Source organism: Atheta coriaria, unplaced genomic scaffold (assembly GCF_025399875.1).
Source record: "Atheta coriaria isolate IRGN ID8LTWV9N9 unplaced genomic scaffold, Caltech_Dcor_3.1 hic_scaffold_4_pilon, whole genome shotgun sequence".
Taxonomy (NCBI): Eukaryota; Metazoa; Arthropoda; class Insecta; order Coleoptera; family Staphylinidae; genus Dalotia; species Dalotia coriaria.
Genome location: NW_027045446.1, coordinates 7,130,123 through 7,148,175, shown reverse-complemented (window position 1 = coordinate 7,148,175; position 18,053 = coordinate 7,130,123). Strand labels below are relative to the sequence as shown.

The window sequence follows — 18,053 nt, the reverse complement described above, 5'->3', positions numbered from 1 at the left end:
TTGTCCTTGCTGAGCACTCCCGGATGAAACGAGATTTGAAGCTGTTTGCAATTGATACGGGCCGCAAAAGAGCTTATATGCTACTGGAAAATATTGACAGGTAGCAACTAATTCTGATTATCCTTTAAAAACATAATTTGATTGAGTTTTTAGTGATAATATGTAAAATTTGGAGCTATTTGGATATTATTTCGAGGTTATTTTTATCATATCTACGTTTATCAATCTTCAATTACTGTTCAAAATACTTATAACGCTATTTCTACCTATATTTTTTATTGACATTTTATATTTTTATATCATTCAAGGAAATTCCCGAAGGAACAGGTAATACCCAGGTACATTCATTCTTGTATAGTAAGTGAATAATAAGGATATTACAAAAAAGTCGTAAAAGTCAAAACAAATATAGATACTACATCTTGAGGTACGTGTGACTTTTAGGGTTAGGAGAACCTTTTTTATACATATAAAACGCACATATTTCATACCAATATATCATAAATTGTTTTAGTATATGATATTGGTAAAAAATACTAAGTTTATTCATAAATTTTTGGATATATCGTAAAGAGTGTGAACGTATCCCAAATAATTTAGCCTCAATCATCGTTTAAAACAAACGCGTTTCAAAACATTTCACGTCGTTTCCACATCGCTAACTCGTTTAATTTGATCGCTGGCAACGAGATGCGAGAATTCCAACTGCGTAGTAAATGCGTAATGCATGCGTAATAACTGAATATATAATCGGGCGCATATATAATAAACTTATGCACTCGCAGAGCGCGTCATACATTGCACTCGCTGCAGCGTACAATTGAGTTCAATTGGGCAGGGTTAAATAGTAAAAGTGTAAGTGACGCGCATTTGCGCTCAAAACTTAGGTACCCGTCGCACGATTTAATTGTAACTAATAAAAAAAGAACTAAACGATCGTTGCACCCGGAATGTATGCATTTTTATTCGAAAATTGTCGACCTACGCTTTGATACGAATATAAAACGTAAGCATTGATTTGATTAAAAATAAAAAACAAATCTAGAAGGATATCTTCAGTTGGTTGATCCTGCCTGTGAAGGACTCTCTATTGTGTTTCCTCGTGTGTTGCCTCCTGTCGACGTGAAAAGAACCGAGCCCACATTCAAATGGTGCGCTGCTCGTGCTCGTCGGCTGCGTCGGCGTCGCTAAACAACCCCTATTATCAATCTAATGGATTAATCCTATTATCTGAAAGCCGTATTGTCATTATGGAATTGCTGCCGCCCTTCGAAGTGCATTACGAGCGGGGAATTGTCGACCGGCGAGCCAACTAACGTGAACGCCGCGAATTTGAACCAAAATGTGGAAAATACATGATGCGCAAAGTGCCTAACTAGCACTCAATAAAAATTTCTCGCATATTGATAAATTCGTAATTTAATAAATAGTATGAATCACAAATAAGATTTGAAAAGAGTTAGTTTTATCATTTATGATTACCTAGTTTGGCTGTACGGCACGCGCCATCATTCCGCCCCTCTGAATAAATTAAAAATTAACAACGCCTTGTTGGTCGCTTTTTCGCCCAGCTCAAGCCGTCGTGATCGGATCATTGAGTAAGCCGCGTCGAGTCGATGCAAACATCTTGAATTATAGATAAAGCGCTCGCGACGCTCGCAGCCGAATGAGAATATTTATGTAGATTACAGGTGAGCGATTACCTGTTCCCGTGCTTTGAGCCACGGATCTTTCGTGACCACTCCTATGTGCGTTCGTTGGATTTGTGAGGAGTTTTGATTTCCCGGATCACGATAACGATTACATTGTAGTGTCAAAAGCCATTCGGTATTACATTCTGCATTCATTTTTAGCGAATATTACATCAGTTTATCAGGTATTTTTTATGTCAAAATTACTGAAAATTGAATTTCCGTTGTATGAAATAAATTCACAAGTAGGGAAATGAAATAATTGCTAAGTACGAAATTAAATATCATGAGGATTCTCGCAATCCGCGCCTCCTCGATTTATTTCATCTGTTTTTTGTGAAATGTGCCGTCGAACATCAAACGGTTGCGTGAATAATTCGCCCCGACGATTACTTTGAAGTCATTTCGTTTGCCGCCAGGACGACTTTATAAAATAGTCGATTTCATCAACTATTTAGTATTTAGTGTTTCGTGCCGCGCGACACATGCAGCGCATTTACCTACGCAACGCGATGCTGCCGTCATAAAAGCCTAATAACGTATTTATGTCAGCGCAGTTCAGCGCGAGGGCGCTGGAGGACGAGATCGAGGACTTTTATTAGCGTCTTCCCGTGTCGTCCTCGCTGTGGGGTACACTCGAGACCGATTACATCAGTCTTGAAAATGAGCGATCTCAGCGAGTGAACGAGTAAGTTAACTGTTTAAGTACTTTGTCAAGTTCACAAGCTGCCGTAATTTTCGTACAATTCGGATTAAATATAATTGCTAAATTTCTATGAAACGTAACGTTTTGCTAACAAGTACTTTGTTAGAAGTAAGCTTCTACGAATATCATTGAATTCCGACCAATTTTAATTCCTGTGTTTTTTGTTCCCAATTAGTTTTAATGAATAAGCCTAGTTCTGCATTTAACTAAATTTAATCAAAATTACATGAATATTCTATTTATAAAGGTAAACGTAGAATTCTGTGAAAATTTATTACGAAAACAAAGGCATTAGACTGGTTTTGATGAGGAATACGATCGTATTTGTTTCAATTTTTGAAGCAAATTAAATTTTGTGCGCCACCCTTAGGGGCACAATTTTTTTGTGCAATTTTTTGTTGTTTTTTTGGTTTGAATAGTTTTTATGCCCCTCGGTTTAATGCGATTTTTATTGTGCTCACAGCACTAATATTTACACTCCTCGCCGTTTTTTGTTGGAATTTTTTTGGGTGCATGTTTTGCGTTACAATCGAATTACTATCAATAGTGCCCGTTGGTCCTATTCAGATGTTATTTGATGCGAGTTTGTAGTTAAAATAAAATTTTAATAGGGCCGACGAGATTTCTGCCACTAGGTTGATAAAGAGTTATCAGTACTAAATATGCTAACATCCAGCATGTCGTAATATTCAGTCGGAAGTCAGTAAGTTCCTAAACTAATATAAATTTTTGATTGCTACATCAAACCGCTCACATCTCAGGGAGATTTCTATTTATTGCATCGTTGCGCACGACAATATAAAACTCGGCAAGTCGTATTGGCTTCTTCTTCTGAATGATTTTCTCAGGACTCAAGGCAACCGGTATTTTAGAGTCCGCAAGGACCCTATGGAATTTCCGTTGAATTGTTATTATCACCTCGTTTTATTGCGTGCGATTGAAATTTTCGCTGAAATTCATATTTCCGATTCCTGCAAAGTTTTGCACTCCTAGACCACCGCGGTGTCACTAAAGGAGTTCCGGTGAATTACGATCCGAAGGTGGGGAGCTCATAAAATGCAAGTTTCGGTTTGATTTCGCTTCGAAGTTGAAAGTTAATTCGCATCTTGGACCAAGATTGAAATTTTAGTTTTCTTCCTTTTGCCCCTCTTTGCATCGGTGCGAGGCGAACGGGCGGATGCAAGGAAGTCGTATGCATAATCGTATGTGAAACGCACGGCGCCGGGAGGTTGCAGTGTGTTGGTGGCGACGGGTGTAGTCTACCTGGCGTCGCGACGCCTCCGCAACGATTTCTTCGGCAAAGCCAAAACCCATTCTATTCTAACTTCAGAATTGTAACATTCCGTCATACTTGTGGGAGTTTGTATCTGTGTATAGATATATGCAGCACAAAAGGACTATGGGCGACTGAGAATGATAAAAATCTACTGCGTGGTCAACTGCTTAGGGGTGGGTAGATGGGACCAAATGACCGGAAAACTCTTAAACGTCGTTAAAACTCGGCCGAAAACTCGTTTTTCTTAGTGTTTCCTTTATTCTCGCGGACGTTTTAAGTTGCCATGAATTTCAAAGGACATTTAGGCGTGACATAGTTGCGAACTCGCGGCCGAGACTCGTCGATGTCTCGGTCGTTACGGTTTTATAGCTTTGGCCTCGCGCGATTTGAATCTCCCACTTCGGCACTCGAGGGCAAGGGAAAAGATTCGATCCGCAGGCGCCGCCGGCGAAGGCGCCACATCTCCTGCTCATATATCACCTCTTTGCTAGATCCACCTCCTACCTTTCCTGGGCTGAGAGTCGAGAGTCTTGTGTAGTCTAGTCTGGGGTTGGTCTGGCAAAGGCGCCACTAAAATAGGCACCCGCTCTCGTTAGCAGCGGGCGCATAAATCACCGCGCGACCAACCTAATGGTCGCAGGTGGGCCATAAACGCTTCCTGGGCTCGCGCGGGACCCGCTCCAAATGTCTGATACTTTGCATAATTTTCGTATCGAACGCTGAGTGAATCTTTTTCCTTTGGTTGCAGAATTCCATCAGGCATAATCTCAGCCTGCACAATCGTTTCATGCGCGTGCAGAACGAGGGCACTGGCAAATCCTCCTGGTGGATGATCAATCCAGACGCGAAACCAGGCAAATCCGTGCGGCGGCGAGCCGCTTCTATGGAGGCTGGTAAATTCGAGAAGAGACGCGGGAGAGTCAAGAAGAAGGTGGAGGCTCTTAGAAATGGAATGGCAGATGCCACTCCGAGTCCCAGTTCCTCGGTATCCGAAGGATTGGATCTCTTCCCTGATTCACCTATTCACAGGTAGGTTTACTGGTGAAATTCCTGATTCAAAGTAGAACTAGAATTGATTTGAAATATTTTTATACAACGTTTTTATTAGTGTTGGATTCCAACTGAGTCCGACTTTAGACCGCGCGCATCGTCGACCGCATCGTCGGTAGGACGTTTATCGCCGATCCCAGCTTTGGGTATGGAACCCGATTGGAGCGCATCGCAATTTCAGAATTCCAGCTACAGCTCTGAGCTCAGTGGTGGGAACTATTCTCCCGACCAGCTTGCCGGCAACTTCGAGCAGGGCATGAAATTGCATCCGGCGGAAACCGGCTACATGGGGTGAGCACATACTCTGGACACTTTGATCCGGCTGTCGCACCCATTGACCTGATCTGTTTTGTCTTGATCCGTTTACATCACAACCTGCCAGACAACCAGCCTTGACCGTTTTTCATGCTCATGTTACTTGTTCATTTTTCATATTAATATATATCATGAGGTGTCTTTGGATGTTGGCTGTTCACTAACCTGGGATTTGGATTGCTTTTATGGGTTTATACGTGACTTGATCGAGTTTAGGTTTTTATGGTTGATGTTTCTTATAGATTCATGAACGGCCAGACACCACAACAACCTCCGCCGCCGTATTCGGCTCCGTACGATTCGTACAGTCACGCGGACATGAATAGCATACACCAGAACACACCTTATGGGATAACTCCGCAGTGCCCCGTCCATCGCATCCAGAACTGCGCATGTGGCTTGACAAACCAATGTAAAGTTGAGGTAAGTTAATTTGGGACCTCCTAATCCGGCAGATATTGATTTATGTTTTTGTTTTGGTTAGCAAATGTCTCCGACTGGTATGTCCCCATCGTACCCTCAGTCGGAACCATCTCCGGACCCTCTTGGAGGTCAATACATGATGGGTAGGACGGCAATGCCACGACCACCTTCAAGCAGTCCACCACTTACACCGCAGCCGGTCAGCGGTATGCCATCAACAATGATGGGCCAACTGATGGGCGCGCTCAACAACCAGCAACTACTGGACGATCTGAACATCAATATTGAGTCCCTGCCTGGCGGCTTCGAATGCAACGTTGACGAGGTCATCAAGCACGAGTTGCGCATGGAGGGTACGCTCGACTTCAACTTCAGCAACGCCAACCATCAAAACATGCCGCTGCAACAGGAGGTGAACAACGCTCCGCCTGCGGGGGCACCACCGGCGTACTCCACCACGGTGACGACACCCTCCTGGGTGCACTAACATTAGGACCACTGGAGGATCTAAGGTAGGACCCAGTTAACTTGTAGCGTGTCACCCTTAAGTTTGTCTAATTTTTGATGTGCTTCTTTCGTTGGGCATGCATCGTAAATCGTCCGCGTCAAAATTTAATAATTCCCGCGGGGGTGGTAGTAGTGGTGACTGGCAATTTTACGGCTCAATTATGCGTCGCCTCGACGCTCGTCGGCGGCGGCGTCTTGGGTCGCGCCCTCCCTCGACGCTTGTCAACTTATCAACTCGTCATCGCGGCGCCGGCCCGAAATTGTCAGCTCTTTAAATTTTATATTCAATTTGCGCGCGCTCGCCGCCGAGATAAAACTGAACGCACTCGGTAGTCCCGCGGCAAATTTGATTACATTAAGAAGTCGTCGACGGGGTGGCGGCGGAACGGACATGCGGCGTTATAAAAAGTTCGCGAGTCAACTGTCACATCAGCGCGACGTTATTAGCTGCGCAGAAGAAAGGAAAACGAAAGTAAGAGTCGGAATTAAAGCGGGCGAAACTTTTGAATTAATTTGCCACATATTAAATCAAGAGTGGATGGGGGGATGCACCTTTACGCTTCGTAAAAACTTGCGTTAAGTTGGACTCGAATTTGTTTTGCTCGATTTTCAACAGCGGCAGCAAAGTTTTTGCATTGGGATAAATTATCATAAGTCAGAAACTAATAATTCGATTCTGATAAAACGTACATTTATAAAAAGAATATTAAATTATCTTTCGAATGCGGTAAACGAAATGCTTTTAAAAATGTCTGTGCTTATAGCATTTGGAGATCGGGAAATCAAACTAACTATTCTCAGTTTTTATACGGCAGAGGAATTAAATAAATGAGTGTACGTTGGGCAGCACTTAAGACGGTACATTTTTAACTTCGGGCGCGTTTTCTTTTTTTTTTCTCCTTAATCGGACAGACGGAAAACGCTTTACACTTAAGATTTTCTTCACTCTAACCATTTTCTACAACTTCCAACACTGACAAGAAGCCTGAGACAAATTAATTAATAGTAAAGGCATGAATTAATTATATTCTTACACTGGCAAGTGTAAACAGGTTGTTAATTTTCATTTTTACACTCGGTTACACCGGAAAATGGCGCACATTTGGCTTGCGTCTGCCGCGGCGCATAATCACTCAAAAGCGATGTCAAACGATTATAAATTAAACATGAGCCGACCGCAAAATGAATGAACGCCGCCCACGCGGTTGCGTCTGATGGCGTTAGCGTTACGTTTTCGGCCTCAATGCACCCTCATCCCGAGATGAAGGAGTGTTCGATCGATTAAGATTTTACAAAACGCAAAGCATCTTTCAACAGCCGTAGGGTTGGGGGAGCGGAAAGCACATTTCATATGCTTCCGATACTTATGGCTTTGCCGATAATGACTGGGCAGAAACGCCGGACGGAAAAATAAGCAGCCTTCTCAGAAAGGATGCAAGGAGCTGTGCTGTATTGTTACAGCCCTTCCGCTTCCCCAACGAGAGCTGCTGCATCATTTATATTAAAAGTTTTTATGCGCGCGGATGAGAAATAATGCGTGCATCTTTGCTGCTTCACAGGGATTTACCAACGCAGAGGACGAAGATAATGGAGTATTTTTAAAATGTTTTCCTTGCAAAAAAATCAATATCTTGTGTAAAAATGTTATCTCATCTGTAGATACTAAAATAAAACGAAATAATGATTTTAAATTCAATCTGAAGTAGTAAATAACATTATTTCATAACGAATTTACATAATTTCTTATCATTCAAAGGAAAAAATTACAATTTTTGATTCGCAGATACAAGTAGATGCAAATCATCACCAAATTGAATTTCGTACATTGAGTTTCCACTTTCTTTTTCGCGTTTGCCAAAAAATTAAGCTCAGTTTTACTCCTGCGGGTAAACAATGTTTAACACAGCGTCGGTTTTCGTGCGGATTGCGGTCGGACGGCGGGCGCGCTCGAGACAACCCTCAACCCTGCGCGTCGACCCTCCGAAACTGAAACTTGTTGCTTCTGAGCAACCCCGACAGTTGTACACGTTCGGCGAACGTTGTATCGTGTACAACTCTGGGGCAACGTGCGCTCCACTCCGTGTCGGGAAATTCGATGGGGTGAAAACGTGCGGCGAGGCGCGCTGTGGAATGAAAGGAATTTCGACTACCAAGTTGTGATTCACTCCTGACGGCTTTATTCGCTCTCAAGCGCAAGCAAGGTGTTAAAATCATTTCATTTCTTCGATTTTCATCCGCCTCGAGGTGTATTAAAAAGTACGAGTAGAATGAACGGAAAAGAAAATCAAGAGGGCAAATGCCGGGGAAGTTGTTAGTTATTCGATACGCAATCTTACATCACGTCTCGTTATGTGTTTCCTTTTGGTATATGCAAGAATTATTGTTTCAGATTTGTATTCAGCTTATATTAATTTACAGTACTTTTTCGCAGCGTTTTTTCTCATATAATTATTTATTTTACTTTTTGTGTCAATACTTTCAAAATTGAAGTTTGCAAGCTGGCGATTTTGACAACATTTAAATCGTTAAATCGGCAATTTATTGCCTGGATTTGTTCCTCTAGAGCCGTTTGAAGCTTGCTGGTTGATGTCCCTTTGCGCTCCTAACTCGCTAGTGCAGTTTTTTCCGCTGCACAATTCATTACTTGCACTTTTCCAGAGCGCTCTTTATTGTCAAACTCTTTATTGGCCGTTCATTAATTACGCGCCAGGCATTAGACGGATTTGGGCGCTGCCACTTTATTGCGTTCCACCCCGATGCGCAAAACAGAAAAAAGTTAACAAGATTTAAAACCAACCCGACCAAAAAAGAGTTCAACGTTCTGGCTTGAAAAGCTCACGAACTGAAAACTTGCTGCTGTATTTCGGCGCGCACATATTGCAAATACGCTTAGAAAGTTATGACTTATGTGTAATTCGGGAAAGATTGGCTCTTGAGACAAATGAAGACATAATACAAATGCGATGCGATTGCCGGATGTGGAGACGAATTTTATCGACCTTCGATAAGTTTTCATTCGCATTGAGGAGGTACGCTCAGCGAGCGTACGAAGAAATGAAATATGATGAGATGTGACGGACGGAGTGGTGGAAATCTCCGCTCGTTTTCAATTTATTGCGCGCACTCGAATAAAAATCTAAACTCGTATTCGTTCAACATGAAAATATTAATGCGCGCAGAGGGAGATTTATTCTGCCGGCGTACTTTCGCAAACTATTGCGTTTTTTTACTGCTTTTTGTTCGATCCGGGCGGTTTAAAGCAGTGCAAGAGCAGGCGGTCCACGAGAAATTTGAATATATCGTGGATGGGGGGGGAAGCGTAGGTTGGCGGCGGTCGGCGTCGGGGTGACAAAGATAGTCTCGTTGCCGAAATTTGAATATAGTGGCGCGGCAGTCGCAACTCGTTCGCGGCTATCTCGACTTCATATCGCGACGTCTTCATATCTCGGGGGCGGCAAGTTGGGGCGGGCGTGTGTAATATAATTTACATAATGCACGTTATCGAACTCGCGGGGTAGGAAATATTCGGAAAAGTTTATAAAGCGCGAAGGTCGTTGCCGAGCACTCACAGAGATTAATGTCGGAGGGCTGTAAAAACCTATGCGAGGTGGTGCGAGGAGGCGGCGCGCGGGAATGGAGTAACGCCGGCCAGATCGGGATCGGAAACGCGGAAAGACAGGAAAGACAGATAAATTGATATATAGAGACGTGCGTGCTGTGTGCGGGCGTACACCGTTGATTGAGATATATCGGGGGCATGACGAGCCAACATCGCACCCCCGACCAGCTCGACGCTGGTCGACATGGTCATCACTCATAATTTCATTCAATGCTAAGTGTTTTAGGACTTACATTTCAAATGAATTTTCCTGTAACCTAATATGGTGAAATGTTCAAATCAAAAATTTTAATTCAACTTATTACATTCATCGAATAACTATACCTACTTTTATATAAATGTAATTATAACTTTTCGCGTTTTCACATGCTTTTGTGCCTCTTGGGGATGGCTTGTTAAAGGTCTAAGGACTAAGGGACGACGAACTTTCACCTTGTACTGAAAATCCCCAAACACGAAAAGTTGGAAGTATAATGAGGACCGATCGGATGTTTTGACTAAACTGAAAAGTGAAAACGTAAACGCAAACGAGAGTGAAAATTAGCCATTAATGAGTTGTTTTGAAAAACACGTGCGGGTGTAGCGTAGTACTCAGGACAAATTAATAATTGATCCTTTTGAGAAAACGTTGGCCTATTAAACCTTTGGTCAAAGTTGTGTTGAGAAATTTGAAAGGAAACCCGATTTCTGATGTGAAAGTAGATTAAAAGTTTTCCTTTGCCTGCAAGTCATGTTACAAGACGTTCAAGACTTGATTGCCTTTATTTCTTCGATCTGTCCTGAATTGCTTCCTTGGCTCGCTCTGGTTTTATCAGCGGCCACTCATCTACCTAATTCTGCATGTTGGAAGATAGGGCGGTGGCAGTGCGGCGCGCTCGTAAATTGATACACTCGCTCGATTCGTATTAATGACGAGCCTTACTTTTTAAACGACAGTTTTATTGTGGCTTCTTAAGATAACTGTAGGCAATAATGGTCCGGTCCGGGGTGGCCGCCGCTGCCACCGCCGCCGAGTAAAGTAACAGTCAGTCAGTCTCGACGTCTAGCTGTAAAAAGCACGGGCGGTTACTGTTAGCGCGGCGCGCATCCTGCCTTCCGACGGCTCCTGGCTGCTTGCTGCCGAGCGGAGCGGTGGCGGCGGGCGCGCGGGGGGCGTCGTGTCGGTGTGGCGCCAACCGGCTCGGTGGCGCCGTGCAAAGGGCGAGGAGGGCGCGAGGGGGGTGAGGGGGAAAACGCAGCGTAAGTGAAAGCTCTTCGGGCAATCGGCCAGACCGCCGTTAGCGTCGCTTTCCTCTTTTCTATCCCTCCGAAAAGTACACTTTTATATACCTTCTGGACAGAGAAAAAACTGGTCATATCCTACGATATTGCCGAAATATTTCCTGTGTTAATTATAAACTTTTTAATTTTTTTTCTTAAAAATACGAAATAATGTTCATATTTTTGAAATTCCCTCAAATTGGTTAAGGTATACAAGTCGCAGGACATGCAATAAAAACGGGTTCATAATGTTGGTGGAACAAGGCGATATTATAACTTTCAGTTACCTGTTTCCTTGCCAGAACATTCGTATGAAAATTTGCGGAAGGTTTCTTCGAGTTTCGGCAAGACAAATACAGATACGAGGCAAAAAATTGCAGAAATACGTAAGTCGTGCATGTCGTCACACATGTTAGCCAGAAGAAGTGGGAACGGCAGGCGCCGGGGGTGGGCGCACTGCCTCGACGAACTACTACCGAGATTAAAAATGTAACCGACTCCGGTGTCCAATATTTATGTAGGCCACAAATAGCTTTCTCCCGCATTGCTCTTTTCTGATGTCAAAACGACGATACACGATCACGTCGGGACGCGAAGACGTTCGGGGGCTGCAAACGACGACGTTAACGCAAACGGTCGCTTTTTTCCCTGCTGCCGTTTTTTGCCGTCTTCCACTCGCTGAGGGAAAATAGTTTCGTTACGTATGCGTACGTAACTGCGCGCTACCACCGTCGCTGCCCTCAGTGTGTGTCTTTCTGTGTCATATACCGGTCGTCCTGCAGGACGCCAATCGATTAAGATAATATGCTTAGTCTAGCAGGAAAGCTTTTATGCGAATCCGCGAATATGAAAAGTTTTATATATGAGCATCACCGACGGCGGCGGCGGAGGCGATGGCGGCGTCGAAGGGTGGCGCGTCCTTCGATCACCGCGCGAGGCATCGCCAAGTTTTAAGCAGGCATTTAGAGTCCGACATCGTAAAACTCTCGGCTAACGGTGAGGTCGGATAGTTTTCTACCGCCCCCTTGTTGCCACCCCCGAAAAGTTACCTAAGTAGTTATGTCACCCGCCCATGTAATAACATGAAAAGGGGATAAGAAATGCTTCGCTTTCTTGTGATTCGGATTTTAGTAGATTAGTTTTGACTTTGCAAGGTTGTTTAAGACAAATTTTTGAATGCCGCTTCATTGCTTTTAGAAAATAGGAACCTTTTGTTACGGTATTTTAGTACGAGACTTTTATTTTATTTCAAACTTTGATATTGTTTTTGTATGATATAATTGTATTAAATTTCTTTCTTGTTCCAGATTGGTTCCTCAACAAATGGCCATTTTGAAATAGCAACACGTCTATCGGGTATTTATTTACACACATACACAGCGTGTTCTTCTAATTGTCGTCATGATCAGTCAGTGAATCCTGCAGGAAAAATGTGCGGACTTTTGTGAAATTTAAGCAAATTGCAAAGTTTTGATATGTTTACAAATGCGTGCCAGTCTCACTGCACACGGAATACCAGAATCCAGCATGCGTATGCGCAAACATGAAAAACATTGCACACTATAACAATATAGTAAAGATAGATTAAAACAATGATCTCGTGTTTAAAAAGTTGAAGTAAAATATGTAAAAGAGAAGATACTATAACTACAAACTAAAAAAACTACGCTCATTAATTAATTGTTTGTACAGATATATTAAAACTATCTACAATTATACTGCTACGTCCCACGTAAACTAATTAACCTATAGAGTGTCAATTTTACGGATGTTTGCCATCCGGCTTTTATTACCAATACGTTTCGATTGGAAGGAAAAACTAAATCAGAAAACAGAAGTTGAACACAATATTCACATATTGCTTTGTATGTGCTGTGATGTTTTCAAATCGATGTTTATGAATGAATTTGCGTTCAAACGGTTGCAAAGTCTGCGAAAATGTATCCTAAAAGAAATTTGGATTTTTTTTTTCTATGTGGTTTTGCATTCTTAAGTTTGAACGATGACGATGAGATTACGTGTAACGTATATTGAAATTAATTTTAAATTTTTTAAGAGTAGATAATGAAACAATTCTATTGTTGTGAAGTCGACGACTGTACATAAACTATAAATAATTGTAAATTTACGTTCAGCAGGAGATACGGTGCCATTTATTTAATAAATTTCTCAATTCACGATTTTGGAACCATTAATGAAAACAAAAGCTCAAAACGTGTCAATTTATTAAAGTTACTCAAATTTACCGAATAGGAAGTCAATTTAAAATTTAGTTTGACCTGAAACAAAACAATTATGAACCGACAAGAATGAAAGTAAGTTTAAACTTGCAAAGATTTATTGAAAATTTATTGTAAATAGACAAATAGAAGTAATATTTATGCGTAATGCGAAACATGGTAAGGAGAGGGTTTTAGTCATGAATTTCGGGTGCTTCGACCATATTTTGTTAATTTTCAATTATAATTTAGTTAATAAACGTGCTGCGAAAGCGATAAGTTCATTTTTCTATAGTTGCATACATAATTTAAAACATATTTATAAATTCACTTAATTTTTCTTTGAATAAGTAACTTGTAAAAATTGTTGTACCATATTAAGATTTAAATTAGTTTAAGTTTTTACTTGTATGAAAATACAATACGTAGAATTTAGTTCTTAATTCGTCATAACTTCATTTTGCCTAAGAATGTTTTTGTTTTTTTATTAATTTCGTTTTTTAGTTGATACAAATTTTCGTTTATTTCATTTTATATGATTATGTTGAAGAAAACAAACATTCTTGTCATTACGGTACTGGTCATCAAGTTATTTCACGTCTATTGCACGACAGATGGCGCAACCAGCGTCATTTGGTATGTGGACCGCCTAGTTGTATTTGTAAAAATAATAGAACATTATAAACATTATTACGACGATGTAGCTGAGCAAACAATGGATACGTACCTAAAACCGCATGTGATTTACGACCTTTGACTTCTGAATTGTTTACATGTTTCTTTGTAAGTCAAAACTGCAACATACGCACATGCAACTCAGTACATACCCACACACTCACACACAAAACACACATGCGCAAGAAATTAACTGTACACTATAACTTTAAATGTAAATTATATATTATATATGATGCTGGAAAATTTTAGGATGAATGTACACCTGTAAAGAAATAAACATGTTGAATTATTAATTAAGCCAATTGGCAATTGATTGCGATTACCTCTGCGTGCACGGGGGCGGCGAAACGTCTCTTCCCGATTTTTATTTATGTTGTTTTTATATTTTTAATAATGTTGTCGACAATCGATGGCGATTGTAATTACGCGTATGATTAAGTAATTAAGCTAGCGACTTCTTTGTGCAGAGCTGATCGATTGGTTTTCATTTTTGTTACCTGGTCGATTAAAAAAACGACGGGTAAAACGACGTAATGCACATTAACGATATGTATAGAATGTATAGCTCTATTAATTAATATTGTAATTATGTAATTGATGATTTTTTTGTTAATGATTGAAATAATGAACCATTGTCTATTTAGTTTCGTTTTTTTATTTCTTTGATCCTTTGTGTGACATAGTGTATTCCTTAGTTTGAAATTTTGTTTTGGAAATCGTACCACTTTATCGCTAATAATGATTGTTATCATGTTACTAGAAAATGATGTGAAAACCCGCTACATGTCAATTGTTATGATATAATGATGTAATCCAATGGGAAACCAAACCGAAAATGTACTCGGTTACGTTGTTAATGCGAATTTTAAATGGTTTCAATTTTATTTCGATTTTAAGTCAATGAAAATCGTCCATGAATATAATTACTCAGGAATATACGTTGAAATTGGAAGTTGTTGTGGGCGAATATTTTTGAATGCATTGCCATAAATTTCTTTCTAATACTTTAAAAAATCGAAAATAACGAAAGTGAAGGGGAAATGCGAATCTTGGAAAATGTATGTTTACCTGTATAAATAAAATGGACGTGTGCTTCTTCTCGCATGGTTTTTTCTGCTGTTGCGTATTGTTGTTAACAGCGTTGCATTATTTATTTACGATCCTTATGTGTACATATAAATTAATGTACGATATTATGTATAATGTATAAATATATATGCAACACAAGCGATGAAATGTGATTTTTGAGTAAAATAAACAAATAGCCGCTGGTCTATCTATATTTCGGGTTTTCTTGACCCTTCAACATCCCATGCTAATTTTTTTTTTAGAAATTTGACGAATGCCATCTAATTATTATTTCTGTGACTTAATTAACAACTACATTTATTTTTTCTGCTCTTGTCAAATAGAAATATTAGATTCTCAGGTATTATGAAGAGTCCAAGTCAAACTTTAATATTCAACCGCACACATTTCATAAGCACGCGAATGATGAGAAAACTTTTCCTCTTCGTGTCTTGAAATGCAAACTTTTCAACGTGCAAATTAAAAATTACTTTTTTACCCACTGTCTACGAGTTCAAAATAAAGTTGCTTTAGAAAGTTCAGGTGACAATGCCAACTGCACAATACCAAGAATTCATTAAAATTGTTCAAGAATTATTTGATATTGGAGTTAGTTTTTATATGGCTTATTACGATAATTCTTTTAGGTGTGGGCGCCTGTTATTGCGGGTTTGAAAAGTGTAATAACAATACTCGTATGTAGCCAGATGAGAACTATTGGTTAAGCTGATTTAAATTGTCAATTGGGCTCATATATGTGAAGTTAAAGCAAAAAATTACTAAGGTTATTACATTATCTCCCTTCTTCTACAAGAAAAAGTACAAATTTCAAATTTTAATTTATTGTCCATGAATTGATGGAGAAAACCTACAATACAGTTTTTTAGCACTTTTCTTACAAACGATTAAAAATAGAAGAAAATGGTTTTCAGGTTTGTATTTAGGGTAGAATTATACATTATATAGCACTTTAAAAATTTCAGTTTTTAACAATTATGTAATAAATGAAAAGGGTCAATATCTTGAAATCAAATTAAGATATTGCAATCAAATTTGGTTTACTGAATGCCAGGCATTGTTTTAAATCAGTTTAGAAAGTTTAGTGAAAATCCTAGATGTGGTTTTACTTGATCCGTTTTTATTTTACCACCTACTTTCCGAAGCTATTGAAAAGTACTATATCGATTCTCGTTTTTCATTTTCTCCTAGCGTAAAAAATAATTTTGGACTGAAAAAATAGTCAATTGTAACTCCTTGACTGATTTCGAGTGGTTTTTAATTGATCTCAAAAATTTAAAAAAAATTGCCCTTTTAGAGATACTTATCACGGCATGAACAAAATGAAAGTTCTTCTTTAACTATTAGTTTCCGAAAAAAGTCGTGTCGGAAAATGTTTTAAGCACATGTTCTATTTGAAATTTTTAAAATATTATTTAATTAAGAATTGGATACTGAGCATAATAATGTATTCGGTATTTATTTATCTCCATTAACGACCAAGGTAATTGAATATTAAGTAGCCCTGGAAGAACACATTTCACTTAAAGCCTTCTGCTGGGAATATTTGGTGCAACTTAGTGAAAAATAATTTTAAAAGAGCATTAATAAAAGCTTTTCTATTCTATAGTGTTATTAGTTTATTTTAACTTTCAATTGAACAATTTTACAGATTTTTTTTACTTACAAGATGTGAATGAAAAATTCAGAAGAAATTTTATTGACCAGCTACGGACGCAATGAAACTTGTTAACGATTGTAAAACAAATAGGTAAAGCGGTCGCCTCTAAACTTTGGTAACAGCAGAAAGTTGGAAATATTGCTTGCGTTTTAAGTGCATTTTATCATATGTAAGAAATGAAAACTACTTCGGCAGAAGTCGACAGGCAACACAAATTGCTCACTTCTACCCTCATGGTGCGGTATATGCGGCCACTCACATCTATTACTATATTTCTATTACGCGGGGTCCTGGAAGAGGACCACACAACTGTAAACCGTCCGAAGTCGTAAGAACTTTATGGATGGCAAGCGGAGGTGTGGTGCGGATAGGAGAAAACCAGGATCAGCGCGTGGCAAAGCGCATCCGTTTGCTCCGATTTATAGTCCAGATAAAAATCATGGAACATGCTTTGCGGAATTTCTGTTATTACAAATGAAATTTTATTGTCTTTAATCTGTTTCATCAACAGATTCGAGTATGGAAAATGCGCGCCGAGTCATTTTTCGCTGGGTTATTAATCCTATATTTTATTACACACCACATACGCAAATTATAGAAATCTAAAAATTGATGTTAAACATCTGAAAGGCAATAAAATCAGGAATACAATCTTTTAATTTTAAAATTTCTTTTTTATGCATTGCCGAATTCTCTTTTTAGAAGCAAGCTCATTTACAACTTCACAACCCCATCGAAGATCCATCTCATCTTGCCGCTATCCATCTATTCGCACAGCGGCAGCAATCCATCCATCTGCCGAATATCTCAACTTTTCTATGTTTTCTATGCTCGTCGAGGCGGACGGCTAACGTATGCGCGTATAATTCCATTGAAGAACAAGTTGCCGCCGCTCGCCGCCATCATCAGTCACCGTCAGCATGCCTTTTCCGCCCACAACAATGCGCCTTTTGTCGCCTTCGTGATCCCGCGCTCTGGGGGTGCACTTTTCCAACTTCTTAAACGCGCTTTTCTTCAAAATTTCAACCACCAAAAAAATTACGGTTTGATACTCGCGAGTGGTTTTCAAAGGCGTGGATTAACGAACGGTTACTCCGAGTAAAACTCGCCGTAATTAATGGCCTAATTGAAAAGTTGGGCGATTTTTAATAGCCGTAATTTGTCTTCTTCGCACCGACTGCTCATCTTGAAGTTGGAACATTTTTCTTTGCGATGCAGTTGAATGCCGAATAAACTAATAAAACTTTGATTTGTTACGCGGTACGAAGTTTTGCAATAATATGCATCACGGTGTGATTATTTTTATGGAAAAATGTGGGAAGAATTTCAAGAAAGTGCAAGCAAAAGTGCAGGAATGTGGCAAACTCAAGATGAAAAGATGACTGCTACTGCGAAAAGGGACAAAAGTTGTCAAAGCAGCCACTTTACGAGCGATTTATTATGAAATATCGGTGATAATAAATACAAACTTTAAATTGGTTCCAATTGCCATTAAGGAAAAGCCACATTTCTTCTGTGCGACAAGAGATAGAAGATTTATATACATTAAGCAAAAGTCACCGA

The 18,053-nt window shown here is 39.8% G+C and overlaps 1 protein-coding gene across 1 annotated transcript in view; it reads left to right on the top strand.

Moving 5' to 3' along the window:
• Positions 1–14,387, top strand: part of LOC135790366 (forkhead box protein O-like) — a 54,871-nt gene extending 40,484 nt beyond the window's left edge. The window contains 6 exon segments of the mRNA XM_065300573.1: positions 4,422–4,702; positions 4,782–4,801; positions 4,804–5,014; positions 5,281–5,461; positions 5,523–5,973; positions 12,155–14,387. Coding sequence (XP_065156645.1) covers positions 4,422–4,702; positions 4,782–4,801; positions 4,804–5,014; positions 5,281–5,461; positions 5,523–5,948 — 1,119 coding nt within the window. The 3' untranslated portion in view covers positions 5,949–5,973; positions 12,155–14,387.
• The last annotated feature ends 3,666 nt before the right edge of the window (positions 14,388–18,053 follow it).